This window comes from Oncorhynchus tshawytscha, linkage group LG06, assembly GCF_018296145.1.
Source record: "Oncorhynchus tshawytscha isolate Ot180627B linkage group LG06, Otsh_v2.0, whole genome shotgun sequence".
In the NCBI taxonomy this organism is placed as follows: Eukaryota; Metazoa; Chordata; class Actinopteri; order Salmoniformes; family Salmonidae; genus Oncorhynchus; species Oncorhynchus tshawytscha.
The window spans coordinates 65,529,439-65,546,506 of NC_056434.1; the positions used below are offsets into that span (position 1 = coordinate 65,529,439).

Here is a 17,068-nt window from a genome sequence, read left to right on the forward strand (position 1 = left end):
ATACAAGAAACATTTTACAGTTCTATTACAAGTTGAGACATTTGTCAACTCATTCTCTTGTACGGACAATTGCTAATATATCACGGTTTTTTATCTTTAAGTGCTTTTCAAAAGCCAGTTTTGTGAACTACAAAACGCTGTCAAAAACAGATCAAAACAAAAACACAAACCTACACAATTCATGTGAGCAGCTAGGTCTGAACTAAGTTATTGTTTTTTCATGGATTCTGAAATAAACCAATCATCAGGATTACAATCATGTTATTAGCATATGACTAATCAACAGGGAAAATGCAATTCAACAGACGGTGTAAGGCCATGATTTTACTCTGCAAAGAGGTGACGAAGATACACTTACAGTACTAAAACGTGAGCAAAACAGTCTCGTGGAAGAGACTGACATAGAGTAAATAATTAAATTAAGATAAAGTCAGCCATCTTGATTCCTAGTGCTCTCTCATTTTATTTAATTGCCTTGTCTAAGTTATAGTGCTGAACGATTAGTGCTTTTTGAGGTTGGTTTGGTTATGAAAAAATAATCACGGTTTAAATGCTCTATACATTATGTGGGTTGTTGTGCTGAGCGATTAACCAACATTTCATTTTTTTCTCTCCGGTTATTAATCAACTAATTGACCGGCATCAGTTCAATTACAGTTCTTTGTGAGCCCAACGCACCATTTCTCTAGTGGGAAATCAAACCATTCACGAGAGAACTCAAGTCAAGAACTATGTGGGACGCTGGGATGAAGGGAGTTGTAGTTTTCCTTAAGCAAATGTTCAACCTAGTTCATTGCAGAAACGTGGTAATTAACTACAATAACCACAATCCATCGCACCTGTTTTTTCCAGCTCGGACAGAGACGGATAAGAGAGGAAGAGGCGGAATGAAAGGTATCACTGGCGCCAAAATCTGCCCAATATTTTGAACCAACGCTTGTCGTCTGCTTTCCCGCCTTTGGGACAATGACATTGTTTGGGTGGCGACATGAACATCTCGTCATTATATACAGATCTCTGGACGGATACACTTTTACAGATACACTTTTAAGAGAGAGGAATGTACAGAACAAAACAATGAGAGGGACAGAGACAGTTCGTGAAAGTATGCCTTATCTACTTTGAAGAACTAGTAAAAAAATATATTTTGCCAGTCAGCTCTGAAGCATACTTTAGGCAGGCTCGCTAATTAAGATGACTGAAGAGAGTACAGTATGGGGAGCACATAGATAACACTAGATGGCCTGGCTGGCTGCTACTGCCTAAGCAGAGATGAGATGATGACTCTGAGGAATGAAAAATAATAAAGTAATCAAATACAAACTGAAATATTTTATTATTTCATAGAAATGTCCTATTTTTTATTGATGTCGAGACACTGGAATATTTTCAATGTTTTGGCAATTTAATGTTTGGAATTTCCATCAAAAAGCTCTAAAATCATTGCAATGTAATTATTTCATAATTAATTTAATATTGAAATAAATAATCGAAACCAAAATTCAAAAAGCACTTAATCCTCAGAACTAGTTTGTTGAATGCTGTAACACAGAATAAAAATCATGAATAAAAGTCCCATGATGGCAATGACTGCCCAGTGCTGCTTATCACTTATTAACCATAATTTATTCACATTACTTTAATAAAATATTTCAGTTGTGTATATTACATTTGTTTTATTTGATTACTTTATTATTTCATTCTAAGTCATAATCTCATCCCTATAGAGCTATGCTGTCTGACAAAATTAATATTTTAATAGTTCTTCAAAGTAAATAAGGCATACTTTTATGACTGCTGAATACCAACTATCAATTACTTAGATCATGTATTTTCAGTGAATTATGGTCATTGTAGGTAATTACCACATTTTCCACGCTAAACTATGTAGAATACTGGCCTGTTGGCAACTACAACTCCCTACCATATCGTACAGTCTGGGATTGATCTGATTTCTCTAGAAAAACTACACATTGAGCTTACAGAAAAAAATCGAAAGAAATGGAATTCAAATAATAGAACCGATATCGGTCAATTAGTTGTTTAAAAAACATTTTGGTTAATAGCTCAGCACTACTAAATTGTATTGTAAGCTTTGTGTCACAGACTTTGCTTCCTCAACATTTACTATGTTGCCTGGGCATGACCTGACAGCTAGGGGTTTTTACAGAGCAGAACCACTACTTTCACTAGACTTCCAGCTAGACTAAAGCATGGCCTCATCATCCACCAAACCATTCAGATTACCCACACCCTCTCACTCCAGGCAAGCTAGCAAGAGAATCAATCACAATCTACTGCCCTCTATAGGTAATGCTGGGTTCCAAAAAGGAAACAAAGAAACATGCTTCACGGATGCTTACACTTCATACTACTGTTGTGTTATTGTTGTCCTTGTGCAACCTAATGATCGGCCCACTGTAGTCAAGTATGTATGCATTTCTGTGCAAGCTGGAACTATTGTAGGTCTGTATGTTCCTATATGTGCGCATATGTGTGTTCTTGTCCGTCTCTGTGATGGCCCTGGTTTTCTGCAGATGGGGATCTCCGGCAGGGATGAAGGAGTGGAGGGGGAGGAGAAGCGGAGGAGAAGAGGGGGCGTAAAGCAGGTGACTGGTTGGATGCGACACGGGGGTAGGTGCAGGGGGTGCCACTGCTCCCTGGTCAGAGGGCCTCCTCGTTGGCCGTCAGGTACTCCTCCGCTCTCTTGTGCTGCTCCAGGGCTTTTATAGTGTACACGTCCTGCGGCAGCTCCGACTTCCTCCGGATCATCACCTTGTCTTTCTTGATGTCCTTCATCCCCTATGAAAGTTTGTAGAACAAAGTGTTCAAGACCATATCCAATACAGTAATGAAATGTCTCGAATGGACAGACATGGTCTGGTGAATTCATAAACTGACATGAGTTGGTTGAGAAATACATTTAAAAACTTTAAAAACATAGAAAGATGAAAAGAAGAAATAAAGAAGAAGAAATAAACGTGAAAAATCAACAGAACAGCGCAGTTTTTTCTTAATCCATTGATTAGTTGGTAGGTGTATTAATACTATCCTGAATGACATCCTGCAGGTGGGCGTACAGAATGTGGTACGGGTGGTGTGAGTACATACCTGTGATTCAACAAATGAAGGCCTTGACGATTCATTGATTAGTAGGTGTGTTAGTAAGTGATTAGGCTGGAAAAACAGCCTGCAGGTGGGCATATGTAGGCTAGACAGAACAGTGTACCTGTGAGTGTGCTGGTAGTTGTACCTGTGTGGCCTCTGTCTCGACAGTCTTCTTCAGCAGCTGAATGTCCTCAGCAGTTGGCGTCTCCGTTTCCATCGAGTACAAGGGCACCCCTCCCGGACCCTCATTGTACATCATGTACTGGAAGATTACAGACACAAATTAGTTGTATCTGGTCTGGATACGGCCTGTGAAATACACCCACGAATGTACCAAGAGCAACATCAGACAGCCCATTGAATTCAGTAAGAAAAGAGGCAGACCTCTTCTTGTGGGTGGAGACCAGGTCGGAGGTTGGCAACCTGCAGAGAAAGTATAAGTTACACCATGGCTACATTCACTGAAGCACAATTCCTCTTAATTAAAACTTCAGCTATTTGTGGCTGAGCGCTTGGAGCTGGGAATCAGTCATGAGAGATGATCAACGGTGATAATTAGATGTGTCTGGAACTAAAGGACTTTACAAAGTCTAATTAATTAAAGCATGACCCTGTTTAAAACCCAAAGATCCCTGCCTACACCTCTTAATGTGCAGACAATTTCACACGCAACCATAGCAACATAATTGCTGAGGACTGAGGAGTTTCTCCCCCTTTTGGTTGCTTTTTACCCCATTTTTCTCCCCAATTTCGATGTTGTCTCATCACTGCAACTCTCCAACGGGCTCGGGAGGCAAAGGTCAAGTCATGCGTCCTCTGAAACTTGACCCGCCAAACTGCGCTTCTTAACACCCGCCCGCTTAACACGGAAGCCAGATGCACCAATGTGTCGGAGGAAACACTGTTCAACTGATGATCGGAAGTCAGCCTGCAGGTACCCGGCCCGCCACAAGGAGTCGCTTAGAGCACGATGAGCCAAGTAAAGCGCCCCCTGGAACACCAGGTGAGTGCAATTTATTTTAAGATTGTTTCTGTTCTGAGTTTGAAGGCTCTATATGAACTTGTCCATTCCCTTAGTGTGATTATTTAACCTTGCTTAAATAAGAAATGTTTTTATGGTGAGCGAGTGTTGCGCCTTTTCCTTTGCAATGATGATTACATTTTTTGGTTGCACCTCGACTTACGTTGGTTGAGCACCCTTCTCTACTTCTTTCCAAAATACATGACCCTAAGCATTATGGGATGCTAATTGCTTAATTAACTCAGGAACAACGCTTGTGTGGAAGCACCTATTTTCAATGTACTTTGTATCCCTCATTTACTCAAGTGTTTCCATTATTTTGTCAGTTACCTGTATTTGCAGGATCAGAACAACAGACAGGATGCGTGTTGCTAGGGACCATTCATTTGATACTACATACAGTACACTTTTTGGGGGCAAATCCAATTATGCAGTGTCCATCTACAAATGTGTATATGGAAATAAATTGCAGTGTCTCATTTCCTGAGCCTACTCCCTAGAACAACGTGATGCGAATGTTCCACAATGCAATGGGGATAGGGTAGTGGTGTTTTTGACCTCCTGCCATAGGGATCACCTGTGGGTTATGCTTGGCCAGCTCCTCTATCTTGTGCCAGACCTCCTCACGCTCCTTCAGCTTGCACTTCTCTCTGAAAACACATCAGCAACAACAAAAACTACAGAGTTGGAGCCAACCAGGAAATCAGCTGGCTTGGCATTTTACTGTGCTTTGAGGGAGAGGATCAATAACTCCAGATGGGAATAAAGGAAGGTGCTGATTTACTAGAAGACCCTGCAGATGTCCTCTTTGAACATGCCCAGTGGACTCACTTCTGTTTCTCAGCCTTGTACTGCTGGGTGCAGTCATCAAACAGCTTCTGGTTCATCTCCATGAAGAGCTTCAGGGCGTTGTAGATCAGCCCATGGATTGTCCTGAAGAGAGGAAGGGCATGTAACACAATGCAATATGTGCAAGTTAACATACAATGAATCATTGAAATGCATATTTCAGCGAGTGCTGTGCATCAAATGTTTTGATGGATTATATTCAAAAGGATCCAGCGTCCTATTTTCAGGGGGAGAAAAATATTTCTGCACTATTGCAAATTGTATTTCCTTCCATTACAACTATTCATAGGTTTCTTCTCTCAAATGTGAACCCAGGGTCCTAATAGCCAGGCTTGTTTTGGATGCACGCAAGTTCAGCAGGAGCATTGATCTTTCAATTGACTTGGCTGCAGGGGTCGTACTTGTTCCAGTGGCTCTTGGAGTTCTTGTAGAGAGCAGGGAACATGATGGGGAGGATCTTGGCTGCGTTGTCGCTGATCAGGCTCATAATGTACTCGTTGTTCCAGTAGTACAGCGCCCTCTCTGCCACCTGGAGAGCACAACACAGGAGGCAATCAGAGACAATACACCCCTTGTCATCTAAGTGGTCTTCTTCTATTGTGGGTATTGTAAAGTTCCTGTTCATGACAGAATATCGCACTCGATTCTAATACCAATTACTTTCAATTGACATGACAAGTTATTTTTCCTTCCTGAAGGCAATTTTATATTCTGTTATGTTTGGGGCAGTGAAGCAGAATGAGTAAACACAGCAGTGCGAGTGAGCTTGAGGCAGGTGTAGTGTACCTGGAAGTGTGGACTGGACACACACTTGGCCAGCTGTCTGAACAGCGGCTCCATGATCTTGACGAACTCAGAGGGCTCGATGACGTCCAGGATCTCCTCCAGCTCGTTGAGGAACATCACCTCTTTGGGGCTGTGGGTCTTAGGCCAGAACTTCAGCAGGCCCATGATCACCTCAGGGTCAAATCATTAACACAAAATTAACATTCAACGCCCACAACAGCAAAAAATCTGTTTTTGCACCTCCACTGAACATTTTCATAATCCATATATTTTAGCTAGTTTGGATGAGAAAAAAAATCATATCTAATCATTCATAAATGGTATAATTGCGTGATATGATGCATTTTGCAACCCCACTCCCCCGTCGCACACAGATGAATGGTTTTGACCACTAAAGTTTTGCTTCACTACACGCTCCACTGCTTTGATTGGTGCAGCTAGAAACCACAAGTGTCTATCCTATAATGAAAAAGGCACCCGTGAAAAATTATTCAAGGAACTTGTTTATCTGTTTTGTTGTGCTGTCGTTACATTTGTATTGGTGTTTTAGTGTTTCGTGTCCGATGCACTCAGGGTGTTGATATCATTTGCGGCGTGCATCATGAGCAAAGTCATTGTAGCCTATCATTTCACTTCACCTGTGAGAACCAAGAGCACGGGCTGACTTGGCTTTGACGTATCAACAGCCCAACAAAGGTTTTCACCGTGTCCAATACAACGTAGAAAAATACATCTCTAGCCCAAACCATTCAAAAGATATCCATATAGCCAGAGCTTCATCTTATTCTTTCTAACAATTTCTAATGCTTATGACAAATTCAGCTCCAGAACCAACCATAGCCTAGCCAGCTGGATCATTTTTTGAATATGTGTAGTAAAACCCCCCCAGCAAAAACAGATAACATTAGCTAGCTAGTTAAGGTTAACAAGATAGCTAGCTAGATAAGGTTAGCATTCTAGCTAGCTTCAGTGACTGTCAGTGCCCTATTTGTTGTTGTTTCTCCACTCCACGTGGAAATCATCACGACGTTCCCACCCCCAATTCGTGAATATGTATATATTAGGAGCCTACGTCATTCTTCTGAGGTGGAACCAAATCCAAGCATTTTCTAGGACAGGAATTACGTCAAAATAGGGGCGGCAACTACCTCTAGAGGGCCCTTTCACTGTGTGATGAGTATTAAACTCACCGGTTCAGTTAGACTGCTGTCCTTTTCCAAGAACTGCACAACGCAATATGCCAGCTGTGGAGAGATAAAGAGAGAGACAAGTCGTATAAGTAAGAGCATATCAGCAGGAACTTAAATGAGAGGCACGTCTGAGCCTCATGCTTTGTGGGGGGTGCCTTTCAGAGCACTGCGATACCTGGGGGTGGTAGACGCTGAGTGACTTCACTTTGTGAAGCGGCAGCAGCCCTCGGATCAGGAACATTTTGTGCTCCTCTTTCAATGGCAGGGCAAAGCCGTTGATTATGCTGGGGATAAGGGACAAGGGAAGATTTGTTTGAGATGAATGGTAAAAGAGCATGTGTTGAGGGGATAGTACACTGTGCAGTGTGCACTCACCTTCCTAAGATTTCTAAGAGCTCTGCGATTCCATTGTGATGCTCCGTTTCATATATAAACCTGCAATATGAGACCAGACCAAGGTCAACTATCGATTACATTACACAGATAACAGATATACTGACACATCTTCTTACATACATCAAACACAACCTCAACATTTGACAACCTTGCAGTTTTTTTCTTTGTTGTGGTTACATATCGATCCTCCCAAGAACAGGCACTCACTCAATCACACTCTGTGAATAGATTTCAATGGCGAGAGATGTAGCTGCTTGCAAGACAGACGCATAGAAACAGAATAACTAGAACGGGCATCTCCCCAATCAAGTCAGCATCCTGTGTTAGGTGGACCGGCAGCCACATTGGGTGTGCCTGTAATTCTATTTCTATGCACAGACATAACTGGTGTAAAAGCCATATCTCACCTGTAGAATATGTTGTTGATCTGTCTGCGGATGTAGGCCCGGAGGCCCAGGAACTTGCCGTAGATCCTGTGGAGGATGGTCTTCAGGAAGTCCCGCTCCCTGGGGTCTTCACTGTCGAACAGCTCCAGGAGCTGTGGGGGTGGAGGAGGGACATGATCAGGCATATGTGTTCAATCAACTAGCACTACTCAATAAAATAGATACAAATGGGACACTTGCAATTGTAGAGGCAAAACATTTTTCAATCAGGCAAAGGTAGAAAATATACTATTCGTCAGACAAATAGTCCATTCACTGATACACAAAAATTTTCCTGAACATGTAGCACATAGTACAAAGTGGTGCGGTGAAAACAAAATTACACTGCCATGAGATTTGATAGAGGCTGGGTTTTGCCATAACATAATGCAAGGCCATGTGTGTTTGGAGCCCAGGCCAGCACTCAGAAAGTGAGTAGGCTGACTCAAGTCCTTAACATTCATTTCCAGCAGCGGTGGATGGGAAGCATCATGTGGTCAGATGGAGCAGAGTGATCCCTGCTAATTCCCTCTCAGCTCTCATGTCTCTCTACTGTGTGGGTGGGAGACGGAAGCTGGCCAAGGTATGAGTGAACACACACACACACAGCATAATTCCCAACTGCCTGGGCGCCAGGATATTACACATACTGCCAATTCAATATTTTAACAGCTCAGCAGTTACAGGGAGTGAAGTTTGTGTTTTGTTGGAGGAGAGGGATACTTACAGACAGTACAAACTTTTGGTCAATGTATTTTTTAGCGACATTAGGCTGGAAATCAGGGGACTCCAGGAATCGTAAGAAGAATTCATACACCAGCTAGAGGGAAGAAAAAGAAGACATTGAGATAAAAGGTTGGTGTGATTTGAGGCTGAAAATACTGAAGGGGGGGAAAAAAGTATTAAAAAAAGTCAAAACAATTATATTCTAAATTTCAAAATGTAAGAAAATATTCACGCTTACACTCACATGTGCACGCACACACACGTTACCTGTAGGTGTGGCCAGGCAGCCTCCAGTGTGGGCTCGTCCTCCTCTGGGTCAAACTCAGCCCCTGTGGGGTTGGAGGATGGTGGTAGGGTCCTGAACAAGTTGATTGAAAACTGAACAGGGCAGAGGAGAGATGTCAATCAACATGGCAACAATCAACAACTCTAAAGCTGCCATCCGATTGTAAATGTTAGGAAAACACAGCACAGCCCATCTGATACCACACAAAAGGAACGACTTTCATAAGATCAGAGCACAGTGTGCTCTGGCCTCCTCTGCCTACCAATGAGAAAGGCCCTAGTAAGGTCAGTTTATACGGTAACCCTGGTAACTCTTGTTTTAAGGCTGTTTAGGTTAGCCCTGCTAACACTACCACTGGGAGAGCTGCAGTTGAGCAGCATCCCTCTGCCTGCATCCCTGCAGCTGACGCAACGCAACGCTTCCCCAGCACCTGCTTCTTGTCTCGGCCTGAGGCTGCCGCAGCACAGAGCCCCTTCGGCACTGAGGAGAGAGAGAGAGGCTGGAAATAGCCTGCCTGGCTCCACAGCTCCATCGCCCAACCTCAGCCTCATTACAGAACACTGGGAGAGGGAGAGACGACAGCAGAAAGGGAAGAGGAGGTGGTAGTTTTGAAAGAGGGACAGTGATAGACAGCGGGGAAGGGAAAGATATACAGTGGGATGGGGAGAGAGAAAGGAGGGGCGAGGGAGAGAGAAAGGAGGGGCGAGGGAGAGAGAAAGGAGGGGCGAGGGAGAGAGAAAGGGAGGATGTAGGAGCAAGAGAGGAAGAAGGGGAACGATATACAGAGGGGGAGATCCACATGAGGCCAGTATTGTGGTGCATGGCCAACAATTCAGAGATGCTCAACGGAAGAGCAGATGTATGGGCTATAATTTGTGATGGATAATTGCTCAACATTTCCCAGTGCACGCTTATTACTCGTTGAGCACGATGCTCAAATTTGTCACAAGCGGAGGGGGAGAGAATGACCCGGGGGGGAGGAGAGAGAGAAAGAAGAGGGTGAAATAATATCCCGGGGGAGGAGAGAGGGAGGGAGTACCTCAGAGGAGAGAAGAGAGGGAGAGTACAACAGGGGAGGAGGGACAGAATTCCCCAGGGGGAGGAGAGAGGGAGAATACCCCAGGAAGTAAGATATAGGGGGGGAAAGAGAGGCAGATAATAGCCCAGGGGGGAAAAGAGACGGAAAAGAGAAGCTTCCAGGGGGATTTGGCTCGATCTGACTTATCACTGACATAAATAACGACCTTTGGGTGCTCCTCAAGGGTTTGATACTGATTCTCTCACCCTACTGTGCTGGGTGGAATCCTGAGCCAGGCTAAGCTGAAGTCATTATTGAACACAGAGTCAGGATGTGGCATACTGAGGTGACAGGGGGGCATTGACAGCATGTTAACACCCACAACCTTCCCCTGAACATGGTGATTAAATACAGGCCAAAACCTTCCACACTTTGTCAGGGTTTTATGTACAGTAGGTGCATGGATCTCTTTTTACCATGATCACACCCTCTGGGTAGATGGACTCGGTGACCACATCGCGGTTGTGCGTGATGTACTCCACCATCTCATTCAGGCCAGCACGCTTCACCTCCTTGTACTTCAGGTCGCTCAGAGGGTCCGTGACAAAGTCAAAGAGCACGCAGCACTGCCGCAGCTTCTGCACAAACAGCTCCTCCCGGTCAACAAGGGGAGCATCTGAGGAGGAGAAAGGATGGGAAGATCAATGATATGCTGTATGTCCAGATTAGGGCTCTCCAACCCTGTTCCTGGAGAGATACCTTCCTATAAGTTTTAACTCCAACCCTGTTCCTGGAGGGATACATTCCTAAAGGTTAACTCCAGCCCTGTTCCTGGAGAGATACCCTCCTATAGGTTAACTCCAACCCTGTTCCTGGAGAGATACCTTCCTATAGGTTTTAACTCCAACCCTGTTTATTTATTTTTTATTTCACCTTTATTTAACCAGGTAGGCTAGTTGAGAACAAGTTCTCATTTACAACTGCGACCTGGCCAAGATAAAGCAAAGCAGTTTGACACATACAACAACAGAGTTACACATGGAATAAACAAACATACAGTCAATAATACAGTAGAAAAAAGTCTATATACAGTGTGTGCAAATGAGGTAAGACAAGGGAGGTAAAGGCAATAAATAGGCCATGGTGGCAAGGTAATTACAACATACCAATTAAACACTGGAGTGATAGATGTGCAGAAGATGAATGTGCAAGTAGAGATACTGGGGTGCAAAGGAGCAAGATAAATAAATAAATACAGTATGGGGATGGGCTATTTACAGATGGGCTATGTACAGGTGCAGTGATCTGTTGGCTGCTCTGACAGCTGGTGCTTAAAGTTAGTGAGGGAGATATGAGTCTCCAGCTTCAGTGATTTTTGCAGTCCGTTCCAGTCATTGGCAGCAGAGAACTGGAAGGAAAGACGGCCAAAGGAGGAATTGGCTTTGGGGGTGACCAGTGAGATACCTTCCTATAGGTTTTTGCTACAACCCTGTTCCTGGAGAGCTACCGCCCTGTAGGTTTTCGCTACAAACCGAATCTAGCTGGTTGAGAAGCTGAATCCGGTTAGTTACAACTGGGGTTGGAGCGAAAACCTACAGAGGGTAGCTCTCCAGGAACGGGGTTGGAGAACCGTTGGCTAGATAGTGATTCATAACTTCAGAAAACATTATACACTTGTTCTGTCATCCCACCATTTTGTGTCCAAGGCTAACATCGGGGATAAAGTGTGAGATACAGATTCATACACTTCCATTCATAGACCTCCACGTTATTTACCCTGGCTCTATTGTATTCCACACAGCTAGCTACTGTTTTACAATTCAGACTCCCTTATGCAATGAGGCTTTCATGAAACCACAGCACCCCACCTCCTCCTCCTCCTCCTCTTTTCCTGGATAATGAACATCAAGGTCTCCTGTACTTGTCAGCCCCCTCACGGAACTGAGGAAAATGGCATGACACTGTGGCATGGAGGCATGCAGACTCCACCTCACACACAGGTCTATAGGTGTTTCGGCCCTCCAGGACTGGAATTGAACAGCCTTGATCTAGTGTGTTGTTGCTTGTTGCGTAATGTTTAAGCACACTTGGCGTGAGTGCTTTACTATCATGTCAGCTTAAATGAATAGGATTTACATGAATGACCCATTTCAAAGGGTCAGAACACGTTTGGATGTGAGCTATATTGTAGTGCGTTTTGGAGGACGCTGATTGAGTTGTGATAAAATACCATTATTCAATTTGCATTGTGGGATAAGACCATGCAATCGAGTGGGTATGAGAAACACTTGAAACAAAGGAGGATTATGGTCAAGGACATAGACGTGAGGGTTGAGCCGTTTTTCAAGAAACACAAGGAACTGAATAAGAGGAGAGGCTGGAATCTGGGGCACAGACAACAGTCCCAATAAAACTACATTTGAGAAGAGCCTTAGAGAGTGGCACATAGATTTCTCATTGTACTGGGCAATACAAGTACCAAGACATGAGAAACTGGCTTTAAATTGGCAAGACTTTAAAAAAAAACATGTTTTTAACCTTTATTTAACTCGGCAAGTCAGTTAAGAACAAATTCTTATTTTCAATGACGGCCTAGGAACAGTGGGTTAACTGCCTGTTCAGGGGCAGAATGACAGATTTGTACCTTGTCAGCGTGGGGATATGAACTTGCAACCTTTCGGTTACTAGTCCAACGCTCTAACCACTAGGTTACCCTGCCGCCCCACTTGGTATCAAAGGTTATAAAACAAGTTCATAAATATATACAATGCCAGTTGGTAACAGGATCTATTTTACTATAAAAGTAGGGGGTCTAAGTTGCAAATTGTGTGTCTACTGGAGGAATGATTCCATACATTTTTCAAATGAACTGCCAATATTCTATTCAAACAATGCAGTCAATCCACAGCCATAGATACAAATCAACTGATTTCAGCCAGTGGTACAAAGGCAGCAGCTACTCTTCCTGGGGTCCAAACACACTTGCTTCACACATAAAACAAAAGATAAAACAGTACATCATACATTATTACACCACTACATATCTACAATACAAAATGTATAATACCACCATACAACAACATTACAATGTACGTGTTTATACAGTGAGTGTGCGTATGTGTGTGTCTGTAACTGTGTGTGTTTATTCTTCACAGTCCCTGCTGTTCCATACATTGTATTTTTATCTGTTAAAAAAAAAATCTGATTCTACTGCTTGCATCAGTTACTTGATGTGGAATAGAGTTCCATGTAGTCATGGCTCTATGTAGCACAGCGCCCCCCATAGTCTGTTCTGTTCTTGGGGACTATGAAGAGACCTCTGGTGGCCTGTCTTGTGGGGTATGAATGGGTGTCTGAGCTGTGTGCTAGTAGTTTAAACAGACACCTCAGTGCATTCAGCTTGTCAACACTTATTACAAAAACAAGTAGTGATGAAGTCAATCTCTCCTCCACTTTGAGCCATGAAAGACTGACAGGTGTATTATTAATGTTAACTCTACATGTGATGATAGGACTTAGACAAGTTGTAAATGCAACAAGTACTGTAAATGTATCATATAATAACTCACAGCTTTCTAAGAAAACAAACATTTGGACATTTATGGTCTGTTTACATATATTGTAGAGGCTATTTATACAGAAAATGGGTGTAAAACCAGTATACACTGTATTTATAATTATATGACAATATTTTAGGTTGACAATTCTATTACACAGTTTCTGAAATATCACACGCCTTACTTTGATTTTCATGCATTAGTAAAATCAGTATTATGCCTCTACTGCCATTCATTCCAATTAGACAGGTTTGGATTTCTCCCTGACCAATATGGCTGACATTTTCACCCCATTATGGAACTTTTAGGGTTATGACATAGAGATCCTTTTAAATTGCTAGAGGGGCTATGTATTGCCCATCTTCTCCACTGACCAGACCAGGGCCTTCCTGGTCAATACAGCTTGCCCCAACCGACACAAAACAGACACTTTGACATCATACAGTCACATTTCTCACAAGGGGTCTATTTCATTATCTCAATGTTGTCACACTCCCCACAAATCACCCTGGTATGTGACAGTTTCTCTGGGGAAGCTCGCATGCAGTCACACAGACTACTGCAGGGGTAGGCAATTAGATTCAGCCGCTGGATGAATTTTGTTGGAGCAGATGGTTTTGCAGAACATCATAATAATATACAGTGGGGTCCGAAATTATTGATACCCCTGAGAAAGAGGAGAAATAACGACTGTCTAAAATAAACAAATCAAAATACTGAGCTATATTGTATGCAAAAAAATAGGGAAATTATATGATTTTATACAAATACAACTGCTCAGAAAAAAAGATTTTGTTTAACAATTAATATCTGTTATTGGTAATGGTGAGAGGTTAGCATGTCTTGGGGATATGATATTTGACCCTCTGTAACTTTCTCATTCATCATTATTCACAGCTCATATGTAATCACAATAGCATCCACGTTAATGTAGAAGTGTTAAGAAATGTATTATATTCTTATTTATAATGAAACTAATTCCAAAATGGCACAATTATGTTACTTACCATCAAGCTTGATGTAGTCAAACTTTTGACAACTTTGTTTCCATTAATTATTAATAATAATAATTTAATAATAATAATAATTTTGACCCCTGCAGTTGAGAAAAAAATGTATATTACTTGTTAAACAAAATCTCTTTCTCTGAGCAAATGTATTAGTATAAAATAATATAATTTCACACAAAAAAAATTGTTCCAGAGGGATCCGTGACACTCTCCCTGACCGAGTCTGTAATACCTACATGTTTCAAACAGACCATAGTCCTTGTGCCCAAGAAAGTGAAGGTAACCTGCCTAAATGATTACCACCCGTAGCACTCACATCAGTAGCCATGAAGTGCGTTGAAAGGCTGGTCTTGGCTCACATCAACGTCATCATGCCGGAAACACTAGACACCACTCCAATTCGCATACTGTCTCAACAGATCCAAAGATGATGCAATCTCAATTGCACTCCACACTGCCCTTTCCCACCTGGACAAAAGGAACACCTATGTGAGAATGCTGTTCATTGACCTCAGCTCAACGTTCCAACACCATAGTGCCCACAAAGCTCATCACTAAGCTAAGGACCCTGGGACTAAACACCTCCCTCTGAAACTGGATCCTGGACTTCCTGATGGGCCGCATCCAGGTGGTAAGGGTAGGCAACAACACATCTGCCACGCTGATCCTCAAAACTGGGGCCCCTCATGGGTGCGTGCTTAGTCCCCTCCTGTACTCCCTATTCACCCACGACTGCGTGGCCAAGCACCACTCCAACATCATCATTAAGTTTGCTGATGACACAACAGTGGTAGGCCTGATCACTGACAACGATGTGGCAGCCTATAAGGAGGTGGTCAGAGACCTGGCAGTGTGGTGCCAGGACAAAAACCTCTTCCTCAATGTGAGCAAGACAAAGGAGCTGATCGTGGACAATAGGATACTCTTGATGGTGCAGCTGTTCGCACAGGCCCCAATTACCATCAACAGGGCTGAAGTGGAGTCGGTGGAGAACTATCATGGTCCAAACACACCAAGACGGTTGTGAAGAGGGCACGACAACACCTTTCCCCCCCCCCCAGGAGACTAAAAATATTTGTCATGGGTCCCCAGATCCTAAAAAAGTTCTACAGCTGCAACATCGAGAGCATCCTGACCGATTGCATCACCGCCTGGTATGGCAACTGCTCGGCATCTGACCGTAAGGCGCTACAGACGGTAGTGCGTACGACCCAGTACATCACTGGGACCAAGCTTCCTGATACCCAGGACCTATTTACTAGGTGGTGTCAAAGGAAGGCCCAAACAATTGTCAAAGACTCCAGTCACCCAACTCATAGACTGTTCTCTCTGCTACCGCATGGCAAGCAGTACTGGAGCGCCAAATCTAGGACCAAAAGGCTGCTTAACAGCTTCTACTCCCAAGCAATAAGGCTGCTGAACAATTCATCAAATGGCCACCCGGACTATTTACATTGACCCTCCCCACCTCTGTGTTTTTACACTGCTGCTACTCGCTGTTTATTATCTATGCATAGTCACTTTACCAATTACCTTAACTTACCTGTAACCCTGCACATTGACTCAGTACCGGTACCCCCTGTATAAACCCTCGTTATTGTTATGTAATTTTCACATGTTCCTTTTTGATTTTATAATTTTTTTACTTTAGTTTATTTCATAAATATTTTCTTTACTTTATTTATTGAACTGCATTGTTGGTTAAGGGCTTGTCATTAAGCATTTCACGGTAAGGTCTACTACACCTGTTGTATTCGGGCGCATGTGACAAATAAAATTGGATTTGATTTTAAGATCACATCTCTTTTTATATTTTGGGGAATACTTGGGAACAGATTTCCAAGACTAAAACACATTTTTGCTGAATTCCTGGTGATTTTACAGTCTTTTTTGACCAAAAAAATACAATCCTACAAAAACTAAAGACTCGCGGGTCTTGACCCGTACTACTCTATAACATCACGGAGGACTTGTAACATAGGCACATCCTCCTACATAAGATGATATAATACGAGTGCCCAATACTTTTGCCAAAAACAAGCCGTTAAACTGAGTAGCTATGAGCCTCAAGACAACAAAGAATGTCTCTGTCTACTCTAGTCTAGAGCAATGAGAACAAATGGTGGGTTAGAGTGGAAGGGGATACTGGACACTACGGGTTTGGCACTTGACTACTTATGTCAGCCACTATATTCCACTAGGAACGTAAGCTGCTTAGTGATATAATCACAGCAAACAAAATCACTATACTATACTGCCGACCTCAGTCTTCCTCCTACCCCTCCTCCTCACAACCGCTGGCTCCATTTGAAAGCGTTTCACTCCAGGCCAGGGCCACGGAATCTATGACACAAAGCTAGATTATATAATTTCAAATTAGTTTTTTTTTTTTGTGATGGAGGATGAATCATCCAAGGAGGCCAGCAGCATGTGACAACAGGCGGAGGCTCCCTATTGGCCCATTGGCCCGGAGGACCAGTAGAGTGGCTGCATATGCCTTGCATGCGATGAAGTGATGCGAGACCAGTTACAAAACAGCACAACTATCATCAGGCCTCACACAGATGGAGAAAGGCTTGAACGGAGACAGAATTTGTTCAATGTGCCCAACGTGTGACAGTGCCTATGGGAGATATAGAATAGCGGAGAGTGGGATAAGTTACCCCTTTTGCTTAAGTTTAGCCACCCTTGTTTCT

The 17,068-nt window shown here is 43.0% G+C and overlaps 1 protein-coding gene across 2 annotated transcripts in view; it reads right to left on the bottom strand.

Moving 5' to 3' along the window:
• Positions 1–286: 286 nt before the first annotated feature.
• LOC112252899 (serine/threonine-protein phosphatase 2A 56 kDa regulatory subunit delta isoform) overlaps positions 287–17,068 on the bottom strand; it is a 42,752-nt gene continuing 25,970 nt past the window's right edge. Inside the window, exons 4-17 of one of the 2 annotated variants that reach the window (XM_024424590.2) lie at positions 10,282–10,481; positions 8,769–8,879; positions 8,503–8,595; positions 7,758–7,888; positions 7,330–7,389; positions 7,130–7,238; positions 6,955–7,008; positions 5,765–5,935; positions 5,380–5,507; positions 4,961–5,062; positions 4,707–4,779; positions 3,493–3,531; positions 3,230–3,370; positions 287–2,802 (exon numbers count right to left, since the gene is read on the bottom strand). In XM_024424590.2, the coding sequence (XP_024280358.1) occupies positions 2,665–2,802; positions 3,230–3,370; positions 3,493–3,531; positions 4,707–4,779; positions 4,961–5,062; positions 5,380–5,507; positions 5,765–5,935; positions 6,955–7,008; positions 7,130–7,238; positions 7,330–7,389; positions 7,758–7,888; positions 8,503–8,595; positions 8,769–8,879; positions 10,282–10,481 (1,550 nt within the window). In that variant the 3' untranslated portion in view covers positions 287–2,664. The remainder of the gene's footprint in view (positions 2,803–3,229; positions 3,371–3,492; positions 3,532–4,706; positions 4,780–4,960; positions 5,063–5,379; positions 5,508–5,764; positions 5,936–6,954; positions 7,009–7,129; positions 7,239–7,329; positions 7,390–7,757; positions 7,889–8,502; positions 8,596–8,768; positions 8,880–10,281; positions 10,482–17,068) is intronic. The other variant, XM_024424591.2, reaches the window with a different exon arrangement.